The 14,572-nt window shown below is 34.5% G+C and overlaps 1 protein-coding gene across 1 annotated transcript; it reads left to right on the forward strand.

Annotated features, from left to right (window-relative positions):
• The first annotated feature begins 10,960 nt into the window (after window positions 1-10,960).
• Window positions 10,961-12,865, forward strand: LOC143574162 (cytochrome P450 76C1-like). Its single transcript, XM_077058853.1, has 2 exons — window positions 10,961-12,086; window positions 12,187-12,865. Exons 1-2 carry the CDS (start codon window positions 11,091-11,093, stop codon window positions 12,808-12,810), a joined length of 1,620 nt encoding a protein of 539 aa, XP_076914968.1. The 5' UTR covers window positions 10,961-11,090; the 3' UTR covers window positions 12,811-12,865.
• The last annotated feature ends 1,707 nt before the right edge of the window (window positions 12,866-14,572 follow it).

Genomic DNA, 14,572 nt, shown 5'->3' on the forward strand with positions numbered 1-14,572 from the left:
TATCACAACGGATTTGTCTTGAGCTCATCGTGTATCGCAATGTGTTCCTGGATTCAGATTTTTCTTTTGGTCCTTCATCTGTAGTAACTTGTCATGTTTTGATCTAACTTTCATTTTCCAAAAATAATAAGGCGGCTCTCATGCAGTGCGCGGCGATGCGAGCGTGCAAAGTGCGCCATCAAAGCGCCCATAACCGTCGCCGTTGCCATCGCCATCGTCCTCGTCATTGCACGAGCCCCTGCGCGTACGCGTCGGGTGTTTAGCACCCTCCGCTAGGACCACTAGGTGCATGCTTGGCATAAAAAAATATTACTATGGAAACTCTACTCCTTATAAAGAGCTTCCATATTTATTTTACTTTTCATGTGGGATGAGTTTTATCTTTCTTATTTATACCTATGTGAAATGCTTCCACTTTCTTCCATCATTCAATATGTGATAGATTCTTTTTTCTTATTTCCTTCATATGGGATGACTTGTCTTAGGAAATCTTTTTATTTCCTTGTTTTCTTTCCATGGTGTAATTTTATTTCCTTATCTTACTTTCTTATTATTTATCATGAAAATATTTTTGGTCCTTCATCTTCATTAAATTATCAAACTTGAACCGAATTTTTGGGGATGTTACATTAGGCTTCACAAATTGGAATAGATTCTAAAGAGAACATATGAACATCTGACTACACTAGCATTCTGTAGCCTAGAATAATAAGTGGTGCTACTTGACTTTTACTATGGTTACTTGATAGTTAAGGAAATAAAGAAACATAGTGTGAATAAACCTGTGATGAGCTGTTGTCTTTGCTTTCATTTATGATTCTTGAGATTGTTTATATTCAATACTTTGTGTTCTATATATAGAATCTTAAAAAAATCAATTTTAACAAAATTCTTCCTTGGACAGGTTCAAGTGAAGGTGACACGAGAATGAAACAAGTCAACAACCGATGACTTCCGATTAACATGGATTAGAAATTTTGTACTGCAATGCAGTTTAGGACTAGAATAATATGTAAAGCCTGCTGACTTCTTTTGTTCCTTTTGTAAGAACATTTAACATTATAACTTATAAGGCAATATATCTATGCCTATTCATTACCATTTTCAAAATCACACGCAACGCGTGTAACATTCGTCATTTTTCGAACCCGGAACTCGACCTTTTAAAAGCCAAAGTTTTTTTATACTACTTTCAACTAAAATACTTTACTGTATTATATAGTTCTTTAAAGATTAATTTGTTTCATTATTGTAACTATATGGTCTTTTTGTAATTTATAAAGTTAAACTCTATTTACATAATTATATTATTATTATAAAAAAATTAAAAGTAAAAGATCAAGAAAGTGAACGGCAATATATTGTCTCACTTTCATATTATTATTATTATTATTATTATTATTATTATTATTACTAGTAAGAGAGCCCGCACGTTGCGACGGGAACACAACATAAGCTTGGTTGGTAGCAGTTCGGTTTGTTATGGTATGGACATTACACGTGGTTTGCAAGGGGGCTTTTGCGTAGATACCATGAACATTTAAAGTGTTGTTCTTAGTCACCTCTCTCATTGGCGGGACATCCCTTAGTTGGTATAGATACTAACATTACTAGAAAATTGAGCAATTGCGACCAAATTTGCTACAAAAAACGGTAGCAAATTTACTGACCGATTTAGCAAATTTGCTACCGAAAATGCGAATCACTTGACACGGTTGCTAAGCAGTCAGAGTTTTTGCAATCGATAATTTTCGGTGGCTAAGCGGCCGGAGATTTTGCAACCTTTAGCTAGGCGATCGGAATTTTTTTGCAACCGTGCTAAACGATCAGAGTATTTGCAACCATTAGGCGGTCGGAGAGTTTTTGCAACCGCTAGGCGGTCGGAGTTTTTTTTTTGCAACCGGTAGCGGTAGGAGTTTTTGCAACCAATTAAAATTAAGCGGTCGGAGTTTTTTAATCTTTTATTTTTAAAAAATTGATTTTCGACCTCTTAGCTGTAGCAATATGTTGTTATTCATTTAAGCAAAGCGCGAGCGCACGTGACTTTTTATTCAAAGTCTGGGTGAACAAAGGCTGGAAATTCCATCTTCATATGCCATATCAGTTTACTTTTTATGTAGAATCCATCTCCATACGTCGATTATTGGGATTAAGATCTTGAGATGTCAATTGAGGGTAAGTAAAGTATTTTTTGAATTTGTGTAATAAAACACTAGGATATTACAACTGTAAGTCCCGAATCTGGATCACTACAATATGATATCAACCAAATGAGTATTGGTGCGGAATACCAACACTCGGTGATTCAAGAACACGAATAAGAACAAGTAAATAACACAAGATTGCTTCAAAACACACGTATATTATAAATGTGTCGGGTGCTTAAGCACTTACAATACTTGATCACAAATCACTATAAAATGAACAACCTTTACCCTATACATCATATGTCTATATATAGGCAAACCATCACTGGCCCAAAACATAGAAAAGCCCACCGAGAACACACTTGTGTTCTCGGTTTACATATAACCCGCACCCCAAGCCCAACACTACTATATTAAGTACAAACCACAAAACCTTGGCCCAACAATCTCCCCCTTGGTTTGTAGCTTCGTTCTTGTTTACTTCACTTCAAACTATCCATAAGGATTTCGGTATTACACCAATGTAATTCTTCAATTCGTCTTCGTTTATATCACTTTAGTCTTGATCATGTCGTGGCCTTTTGATATGTGTCAGTCAAACCAATTTATGACCCAACAATCTTGCCCTTAGACTGATGCTTTCAAGATCTTTAGAATCTTTACTAGAACATAATCAGCAACTTCAGTGATCAGCAACTTCAGCATCTGCATCCAATAATCTATCATCTCCCACCTTTTTGACTGCATCATCCAATTTGAATCTCAGATACTTCATATGCTTCTGTTGCAAGAAATCAGTCTTGAAAGAACAATCAACTTTTATAGACAGATCAACCAAAAATTTTGAAAACAATTAAATAAAACAAAATAAGACAAACATATTTTTGTAATTTTTATTTTTTTGTTTTTTTTTTTAATTTTCCTGAAAAGACTTGAAATGAGATCATACCAGCTAAACCAAATATAACATATTCTTAACGCATTTGTTTCAACAAGAGTAATCAATAAGTAAAAAATAAAATAAATGAAATAAAATAAAACTAAAAACAACAGATAAAGCAAATTTAATCACCCGGTCTTCTTGTAATTTAGCTAAAATTTGGGATCAAATTTCAGTTTTTGATAAAAACGTTGCCTTTTATGAAAAGATCCGAACATGGAATCATATTGTTTAAGGTGTTGTCACAAGGATTCATGTTCATCGTTATTATGACATGAAGAGACAGGTTGATAGCGTGTATCCCATACTTAGCATGATTTTTCATCGCATCAGTGATATGATTAAGGTTCAGTTAGGCATAAAGCTTAGATGGACATCACTCATGGACCTGTGGTGCCTCCTATCTCTTCTCAAAGCGTATTTGGCTTTCCCCAGATCACCCCAATTTGACTCCAACCCCCTAGTACTTGATCAAAAGATTTTATATAGAAACAGGCTTAGATTTAAGGTTGAACGTTGGACTTAGTGCCAGTAAACTGACAAGCCTTTCATTCGAGACATGACAGGACTTACTTGTGTGCCCCCATCTCTGTGTTCTAGTTTGACCCTTTAAGCCTTGTTTAAGAAATAACTTTAATAGCTTTTAATAGCAAGAGTTAAACGCAATCAATTTTTTTTTTGCTTCAATAATAATAATAGTAATAATAGCTTGACAGTACAATATTTTTGGTGATCAAGACACTAACGGGCTCGTGTATGACTGGGTAATTGCTTTTCTGCCTATCATTCGGAGAGATGTATCTGGAGACATGCACATGTCTTCCAAATGACTCTCCACATTAAGTTTAGCAAATTTAGTTTATATCACTTCAACTTTTACGCATCATGGAAAGCTACCATACAAATCAATGACTGTTCTAGAGCCTTTTAAGCTTAATAACTTCACCCGTTAGGCACACAGAAACAATTTATCTATCACTTTCCAAAGGTTGGATCAATTTTCATTTGAAAATATTTTGAAGCTTCTAAAAAGCTGTTAACTGAATAATAATATCACTTCCCATAAAATTACAGAAGACACACATGTTAAGAACTCAGTCAACCCGGTCACTCTTTAGTTTTCAGGTAAATGGTTATCCCGTATGACCACTAGTGGTTAACAGGGCCAAAACACATATGAAAATACGTGTCCCTCCAACTTGGAATTACCGACATAATTTTAAGTGAAAGAATTCAAAACACAAAAACACATCACAATCGTCTCGGATGCTTTCAGTCTTTAGACAAATGGCTATCATGTGAATCTACAAGTAGATCACCGGACCAAACATATACAAGTATATGTTCTTCAAACTTGAGCCACATACATAATTTTAAGCGAGAGTGAAGTTTGAAAGATAGAGACAAAACTTTTATAAATTAAAATTTTTATTTTTTATTATTATTATTTTTAACACACACACACTCTTTTTGATTTTTTTAATTTTCTCCCCCTAAATTTGTGCAACAATTTTGACCGAAGGGAAAACTTTTATGAAGTGTGATAGTCAGCCAACTGATGTACTATCATTTCTCATGCACGTTCAAGTCATTTTCTCATTTTTGGGAAACAAAATATACTATACTTGAAAAACTATACGTGAACATATTTTTGTATATATTTTTTTTATAAAATTTTAAAAATTAATTTTTTTTAACTGATCACTCTTTCATACCAAAGTGATACGGATACCATTTATCTTCAAGACATCATCTTTCCATTTGTGAGAATCTCCCCCTAAGAATAAGCTTGTTTTGAGATTCTGCATCCTTGCGAGTTGAATGTCTGGAACAAACCTTTTAATATGCAATGTATTCCCTGATTGTTCCTACACACTTAGAGAGCAGATTAAAAACATTCTATCGCCCTAAAATCCCGTACATGCAACAAATAACCATTTTATGGTTAAAGATTTAAAATAAAAAGATATTTGCCCTGTCATGTGTCTAGAACAACCCATTTAATAAACAATGAATTTGTGGTTGTTCCTACACGCATAGCGGGATCAGTTGGACATCTAGAACAACCCATTTAATAAATTATTTGTTTATTCATTGAGTTTTTTTATGTATTCTGTAACAGATTTTGGTCATTGTGTTTCTAATTGGTATTCATATTAAAAATAAAAATCAAAACAAAGATTATATCATTGTATCTTTTTGTTTATTATTGTGTCTTTATGCTTAACATTTGTCTTTATATTTATCAATGTGTTTTAGTCATTGTGTTCAACATTCACTTAAGTTGAGAAAAATAGTATTATGTTCATTGTATATTAAGTTCAAGTCATTGTGTAATATTTAGATTCCATTGCGTTTTAAGTTTCAATTCATTGCTTTATATGATTTACCATTGTGCCTTACGTTTGGTGCCATTGTGTTATATGTATTCATTAATGTGTATTACGTTTTAGGTTATTATGTAATATGTATTCATCATTTTGTTTTAAATATTAGATAATTTGCTGGTATTTTTCATTATATTTACATATTATTACACAAATGTGTTATTAGTATTTAAAAAAACACAATAATCAGTTGAAAGACACAATGGCGAAAAAACACATTAACAAACAGAAAGACACAATGACGAAAAAAACACAATGGTAAGGAAAAATACACAATAACGTAATTTTTTTTATAACAAAATCATACTAATATTAAAGATAAAAAAAACGTTTGTCATTATGGTGAATTTTATTTAAAAAAAAATATCATATGAAAGAGTTGTAGGCGTTTAAAATTGATGGGAGAATTAATATGTGACTTGCATGTGAAGAGAGAAAATATAAACTACTACTTTTATACCTTTTTCTTTTTAATTTCAACTTACTCATGTTAATTAATAATGATTTCTCACGATACTCATTTTTGTTGACTTTTGTCTAATAACTCAACATTTATTCTTAATGCGTTCTCCAACGTTATTATTATATCCTTATCATTATATTTTCTAATGACAACGGTCAATTTTGATCACATGTATAATAGCTATCAATTAATCACATGTTATGAGCATGTTCGTATTATTAATTTATTAGTGATTTTTTAAATTCATCGATCAGCATTATTAATGTATCGATCTCATCAATGTTATTTTTTTATTATTTTTTTTGAAATATGAACTTTTATAATATTAACACAAATCAAGCTACATCTAGATAATGGGTAAGCGAATAACAAGTTACGTCACTATCCCTCTTTTGAATCGCAAAACCTATTCTACTAAATATCAATCATTGGTTCCTCGGGCTCTGTGATTCACTGTGGACCACCTTATGCACCCGCTCCAAAAAGCGAACCGCCTCAGTAGCTATGGATCCAAATGTGTCGAAGGCAAATTGAATGAACATGCATTGATTCTCCAAACACGCTACATCATGCTTAGCAACCTTCTTAAATTTCGCACTCAACACCGTCTGCCCCGGAATGAAGCCCCACTAATGGGGACACCCTAGTGAGGTCAACACACGCATGCTTACCCTCTGCCCAGCCAGACACAAAAACGTCCGCATGACGCAGGGTAGATATTCCCTCTCGCGGATCAGTTTAAAAAGTTAATAGGTGCCTCTTTCTTGGCTGAGATCCCGACACACCTAAGCACATCCCATAAGTCATATCTAACCCAGTCGTGATGATACTTGAATCCTGGCAATTTCTTACAGTAGAGGGAATGCTCACCAAATCTATCCAAACAGGCTTTTTTACAAATGGGACCTGATTCGTCTGGAGGGAAAAGAGGAATCATAAGCCGGTATTTAAGGATGACTCTGTATTTAGCTGCCAACATCCGTAGCCCAAGACCTTCAAAATGGGCACAACAGTCAAAAAATCTTGGGCATGAGCCCCCTTGAGACAAGGAAAAACTGTTTTTTCTCTCGGGGTCATATTGAATCGCTCCTCAAAATTATGTATGTGTTTACCATAAAGAGCACTCGCCAATGTTTGTTGAGGTTTCTTGGGGGCGATCTCCTATTAGTAAAACCGCCTAGATAAAGATCCGGAAGAGTTGTTCCAATATTACCAAGTGAAAGGAGTAGTCAGGATCTATCCCCATAACACTAACGCTTCCAATGTTTTAAAAACCGGTATTTTACTTGTATCGGATTGGACTAAAAAGTGGTACAACCGGTTGAACCGGATTATACCGGGAGGTTCAATCTATTGAATAATACCTTATAATTTTCTATAAATGCAACTTCAACTCTAAAAATAACCCAAAAATAAATGATTTCATAACATTGAATTTTAAAAAGTAGTCATAAAGTTTACACGTTCGGATGTTAATTTTGGGTTTAACGTATATCAAAAATTTCTCGTACTTAAAAAGCGATTTGCCGGAAAAAAATGGGTATTTTAGAAAAAAACCGCCGGTACGATATTCTAGCAAACCGGTCAAAAATACCGGGCTCAAAATACCGATCTGCTGTGCGATATCCGGTTTAACCGGCCGGTTTGAACCGGTATTTAAAACATTGAGCGCTTCACAAGATGTTATTTTTAATAATGTTATAGTTATTAAATATATTTTTTTATCGCGGTCATTATCACGTGTTATAAACTTATAGTTATAACTATTTAAAATTATTTGCATACAAGAATTATAACTTTTATCTGTAATTGTTAATTGTGTTGATATTTAATAAGATGATCATGTTAAGGCTGAACAATAATTTCAGAGAAACATTGTTATGTGAATGATTCCAAAAAAACTAATAAAATCTATCAAGTCATTGATGATTTCTAAAGAAACAACGAAAGCCATTGAAGATTCGATTGATACCGAAGAGAAAATAACAATTATCAGTCGGATTTGTAATGCTACCGAAGAAATAAAGTTTTTCTTAAAATGCATACTAATGTCGATAGAGTTTGTCTAAGATCTAGCTGAGTTTGTTGGTGTTGATTAGATGATTAAGGAGACATTAAAGATTGTGAAATTATTATATATAATAAAAAGAAAGTTTCGCGTCGCTGGACTATGATTGATTCATTTGGGGCGCCTGATTGTCCGAGGATTTTATATATATATATATAAAGGATTCTAAGAGAATCCTTTGCAAATTGAGAACTTTGAAAACCATTTTGAACCACTAAAAACACATTTAAATTTTTTTTTAAAATAAATCATAAAACAAAAAATAACAAAAAATTTTAAAAAAGTAAAAAAACCAAAATTCTTATATTTCATTCTGGTTTCATTAAAAAAATATAAAAAATTAAAAAAAAAACATCGTATTATACACATATGTATAATTTTATTTAATCTCTACTTACGTAATATACACATATGTACAGTATCATTTATCTTATACATATAAATACATATATACATATGTACAGTATCATTTACATGTGTATAAAAAATCATGTAAATGTACATATATGTATATATTATACATATGTGTATATAATTTGGCTAAACCGAGTGTTTTTTTTATGAAACCGGGATGCTAAAATAAGAATTTTGGTTTTTTTACTTTTTTCATTTTTGTGTTTTTTTTTATTTTATGATTTTTTTTATTTTTGAGTTTTTTGTGGTCCAAAATGGTTCTCATGGTTCTCAATTTAAAAAAGGTTCTCTCATGATCCTGATCCTATATATATATACATTTTTGTTTTTTGTTTTAAGTTTGATGATTAAACGGTTATTCGTGTCAACTCACCACTACAACGTCTAAAACAGACAACGCGCGGGATTTACCAACGACCAGATTTTACGTATATTTTTGTTTTAGTTTCGTAACTATAAATAACGTAACCAAAACCGACCGAATTGATGTCGACTCACCACCGTAACGTCGGGACCGACAACGCAAGAGTTTTACTAACGCACGGGATTTATCGACTGAATATACGTTATTTTAGATATTTATTTTTTATATGTTAATTTGACGAATTTATTTTTTGGGTTTACCAACATTGCTTATAATGTCCCGTAACAAACATAACTGAACCGGACCAAATTCGTGTCGACTCACCGCCACAACGTCGGGTACCGACAATGCTCATGTTCTTTACCAACATTATTTATACTATACCGTAACTGAAGCCGACCAAATTCGTGTCGACTCACCACCACAACGTCAGGTACCGACAATGCTCGGGTTTACCAACGTTCGGGTTTTAACGGCCAAATAACGGTGTTTTAAATATTTTATTTGTTTTAATGCTTGCGTCTTAAGATTTAGAGTAACATAACAAGTATATAAGCATATCTGACCAGTCCCGGCGCAACGCACCGTGTAATTTACTAGTTAACAAAACTGAAGATTCGTTAATAACGAATACTTATTTGGACTTGAGTTCAAGCATTATAGAGCAGTGGCGGGTCTAGCCATGGTTGAGGGATAGACCATGTTACCCCTCAACTTTCTAGGCGAAATACTTTTTTAGTGCAACATTTTCCATTTACGTTTTATATATTGGTCACCCCTAAGCAAAAAGTTTTTAGCGTATGTACCCATCAACTTTTCTTATAAATGTGTTTAATTTAGAGGGGTTGAGTTATAATGGGAATATTAGTTTTTTGTAGGAAAGATATGAAATAATCTCGTCCATTCATTTTAAACTTGAATGACTGAGATTAGATCAGAGAAAAAATCAAGTGTAAAACAAGGGTAAGGGCATAATAGGGAAAACACATTTGTTGACTTTTTCTCTCCACATGCAAGGCACATGTTAAATTCCCCCATCATTTTAAAACGTCCATAACTTTTTTATACGACATTTTAAAAAAAAAAACAATTTCACCTTAATAATAAATGTTTTGTTATCTTTTATATGAGTATCGTATTTCTATATAAAAATAAAAAAAAATCGTGAGCTTTTTACAAATTGTGTTTTATTTTTCATAGTGTTTTTTGTATTGTGTTTTTCACGTTGTGTTTTTGTCATTGTGTTTTTTCATAGTGTTTTCCATTGTGTTTTATTTTCCAGCGAAATTTCCGAAGACTTTGCCGGCAAGGTGGTGGCGGTGGGCGGCGGTGATTGTAGGAGATGAGTGAAAATTTAAGTGAGTTTTTAAGATTAATTAAGTAGGTTTTTAAAATTAAATTAAGTAGATTTTCAATATTAAAGTAGTAGACTAAAATACACTCCTTTCTAACATTATTAGAAAAAACAAACTTCTTATATGATCTTTTCTCTAATCTAGAGATAAGAAGTGTGAATCTTCTACTATAGACTTATAATGGAAATTCACTATTAGAGTTGATATGATCTATGTCGATAAATGATAAAACTTTGAATCTTCAAAGTTTTCCTATGTGTTTATGGTTTAATTAGTTGTTTTCTACTGCTTAAATGTTCTCATACTTTTTTAATAATCAATTAAAGCTCGATCACAAATACTCGTTTCTATTTCTTAGATATATAATACTGTATCTACACGTTATTAGCATCTTTTCTTTCGGCATATTGACATTTAACATGAACCAGACTGAAACTTCTAACTTTAGTTAGTGTGAATGACGTAAAGTGTTACAATTGGACGTTGACAAATTTATTTTTTTGCTTTAATTCCGGTGCTATAACCCGATACCGACCGACATCGCGTCAATTCGCATACGCAACGTGTGGGTTTTGCCAACCGACCACATGTCTGTGTGTGAGTTTTAATTATTATAAGTCATACGAGTGCGAATACTATCCCGTGCGATTACCTTTTCAGGTTTATTCTCATTAACGCTACAAATCTAACCAATATTGGCAGAATTTATGTCGATGTACTGCCTTAAAGTCACGGGTTTTGTTACCTAGTTATTATTAAAATTAATATTATTCTTAGGTGGTCAGACGCTTGATGCCATGTGCTTGCGGTATGGCGGGAATCAACAATTAATTTCTCCAATGCATTAACTTTATCTTTCACTATAAATAATTGCCATGCTCATGTACACCGAAACCACAATTGCTGCTACATAAAACAAATCACTAAAAGTTGCATACCATTTGCAGCAAAAATGATATCGGAAATTGCATATAAAATCACTCTCAAAATCATCACCTACTGGTCATGGTGGTGGGAAGCCCACAATCAGCAAGACAAGCTTGCTCGGACAGTTCTAAGCATTACAGTTCCCACATTAGTTGTTGTTTGGTACAAATGGAGGTTATCTAGAACTCACTTGCCGCCAGGTCCTTACGGCTTACCCGTTATAGGCTACCTCCCGTTTCTCAGCTCCAACTTGCATGAAAAATTCACCGAGATGGCTCACAAATATGGTTCCATCTTCAGCCTGCAGCTTGGAAGTAAGCTCCATGTTGTGGTTAACTCCATAGATCTAGCAAAAGTTGTGGCCCGTGAACACGACCACACCTTTGCTAACCGCAATCCTCCACTGATAGGACTCACTATCACTTATGGTGGGATTGACCTTATATGGTCCAACAACAACACGCATTGGCGTAACATGCGTAAGCTTTTAGTTAGCAAAGTGCTAAGCAACGCGAATCTCAAAGCGTGTCAGAGTTTACGAACACAAGAAGTAAGAAAGACGGTGAATGAAGTTTACGCTAGGATCGGGACAAAGATTGATATTAACAAAATTTCTTTTGATACGGTACTAAATGTTGTAACAAACATGTTATGGGGTTGTAGCAAGTCTAATGAAGGGGGTGATTTTGGTCATGATATTTTAGACGGGTTTCGCGAGGTTCAGTACAAGATTGTCGAGTTAATGGGAACACCAAATATCTCTGATTTTATCCCATTTTTGTCAAGGTTTGATCTGCAGGGAATGAACCAAGAAATGCAGAGGCAATTGGAACATGTAGATCGAATCTTTGACTATGTTATTAACAGGAAAATCAAAGTGAGCTCCAACAAATCCGACGCTGCTGCTGCTGCTGCTGAGGAAGATGGAAGGAAGGACTTTCTTCAGATACTGTTGGAGCTCAAAGACCAGAAAAATGATCCTAAGTCATTTAACATCATTCATATTAAGGCCTTACTTATTGTAAGTTTTCGCTTACTTCCTTACTATTCATTAAATAGAACTATAAACATGGCTTGGTACGGAATAAAGTTATACTAAAAAATGAAGATTTTTATTACAGAATATCGTGGTTGCAGCAACAGACACGACGTCAACAATGGTAGAATGGGTGATGGCAGAGATCTTGCGCAATCCAGATGTGATGAAAAAAGTTCAAGATGAATTAACTGAGGTTATTGGTATGAATAGTATTGTGGAAGAATCCCATTTGCCAAAATTAACGTATTTGGATGCAGTGGTTAAGGAGACATTCCGATTACATCCTCCCCTTCCTTTCCTGATCCAGAGATGCCCTGACGAGCCTTGCATAGTAGGTGGCTACACAATCCCAAAGGGTACCATCGTGTACATTAATGTTTGGGCAATCCAACGAGATCCAGAAAACTGGGTCAAGCCATTGGAGTTCAAGCCCGAGAGATTCTTAAACGGCAAATGGGATTACAATGGAAATAACTTCAAATTTTTACCATTTGGATCAGGGAGAAGAATATGCCCCGGACTCCCCCTTGGGGAGAAGATGTTGGTGTATATATTAGCGTCCCTCTTGCACTCTTTTGATTGGAGCTTGCCTAAAGATGAAGAGTTTGAGCTTTCTGATGAATTTGGATTTGTGACGAAGAAAAGGAACCCATTAATTGCTATACCCTCTCAAAGATTATTGTCTGATGCAAGCCTCTACTTCTGATAGAAAAATAGTTGTTTTCTCCTTTCCGTTGAACTTGGCAAGTGGGAGGTTCATCCACAACTCTTATTTGTACTTTTATTTTTGAAGACAATATGTTCTTCCGCTTGTATGTAAAATAAAATGGTGATGCATTTTATTTCATTATTCAATAAAGGTAACATTTATATTGGGGCATCCAACCAGAAATCATATATGTCTGGTCTACAATCTACCCTTGCATCACACACCTAATCTCCATCTTTTAGTCTTTTATCATGTAATTAAACATATTCATAACAAAGTAACAAACACCACATATATATTTACCACATCCGAAGAGCTAATTCAACATGTAAGGTGGTACATATTGAATAAATTAATATAAGACTGATTAGCAAGCTACACATACGCTGAATGAGAACAGGAAACTTGTTTAATATGTGATAGATAGCCTGCATTTAAGCTTGACTGAACAATAGCTGAATTTTTTCTACAACTAACACGGGATGGAAGAGATAAAAAGGCGCTCAATACTCGATACATTCTACAAAACGTTAAAATAAATCAATATAGAAGAAAATCTATTTTTTTAACGTGTTTGAAACCAACCTCAATACTCGGACGAGTCTTCCTAAAACGGGATGCCAACCTTCAGTACTGATTTGACGTTCAAAGCCTACTCACCCAAGAACACCATCAACGAGGAAATCCACCACTGTGAAAAAACACCTCTTGAGTCAGGTTTTGACCTTGAGACCTTAAGATCCAAGCTTTAACCATCAATCCCATGCCATTAGATTAGAATGCCAAATGTAGAAGAAAATCTATTATACTTTCAAAAGTTCACATCAAACATTGGATATGAATCCTTTATTCATAGGTTATTTAAATTAAATTTGGTAATAGTATATTTCACTGAGTTGGCACACAAATATGGTTCCATCTTCAGCCTTCAGCTTGGAAGTAAGCTCCGTGTTGTTATTAACTCCATGGATCTAGCAAAGGTTGTGGCTCGTGAAATAGACCACACCTTTGCTAATCACAACCCCCCACTGGCAGGACTCACCATCACTCATGGTGGGATGGATCTTGTATGGGCGAACAACACACACTGGCGCAGCATGCGTAAGCTTTTAGTTAGCCAAGTGCTAAGCAACACAAACCTCAACGTACGCGTGTCAGGGTTTCAAAACACACGAAGTTAGAAAGACGGTGAATGAAGTTTACGCGAATAAAGATTGATATTAACAAAATTGCTTTTGATACGGAATTAAGGGTATGATTGGTTGAAATTAATGAAATGAAGGGGAAATGTAACGAGAGAATGAATGGAATGGACAAAGAAATGAAATTGACAAATACCATTCCTTTGTCTTGTTTGATTAACCTATGGAATTGAAATGAATTATTACTTTATATTGTTTGGTATCCAAAAAAAATTGTACAAATGAAATAGAAATAATAAAACACTCATATCTCAAAATATTTTTTTACCAAAATAAAAAAATACTACAATGGCGAGTTGGCGATGGTGGTGGTAACTCTGAAGACGAAAATGGTGGCGGCGGTGGTGGCGATCAGGCGGTAGGGGCGGTGGTGGTCAACCGATGGCAGCATTAGCAGTGATGGTGATGGTAAGGTGACGAAGACGGTGGTGGTGGTCAGGCAACAACAGTGGTGGTGGCGTTGATGGTCAGGTGGTGACGGTGACAATGGTTGTGGTGGATATGGCGACGACGGTGGCGGTGGTAGCGCTGGTGGCGGTGGATATGGCGAAGACGAC

This window comes from Bidens hawaiensis, unplaced genomic scaffold (assembly GCF_021521415.1).
Source record: "Bidens hawaiensis isolate Kalapana, Puna unplaced genomic scaffold, B.hawaiensis_p1.1 tig00026855_1, whole genome shotgun sequence".
Lineage (NCBI taxonomy): Eukaryota > Viridiplantae > Streptophyta > Magnoliopsida > Asterales > Asteraceae > Bidens > Bidens hawaiensis.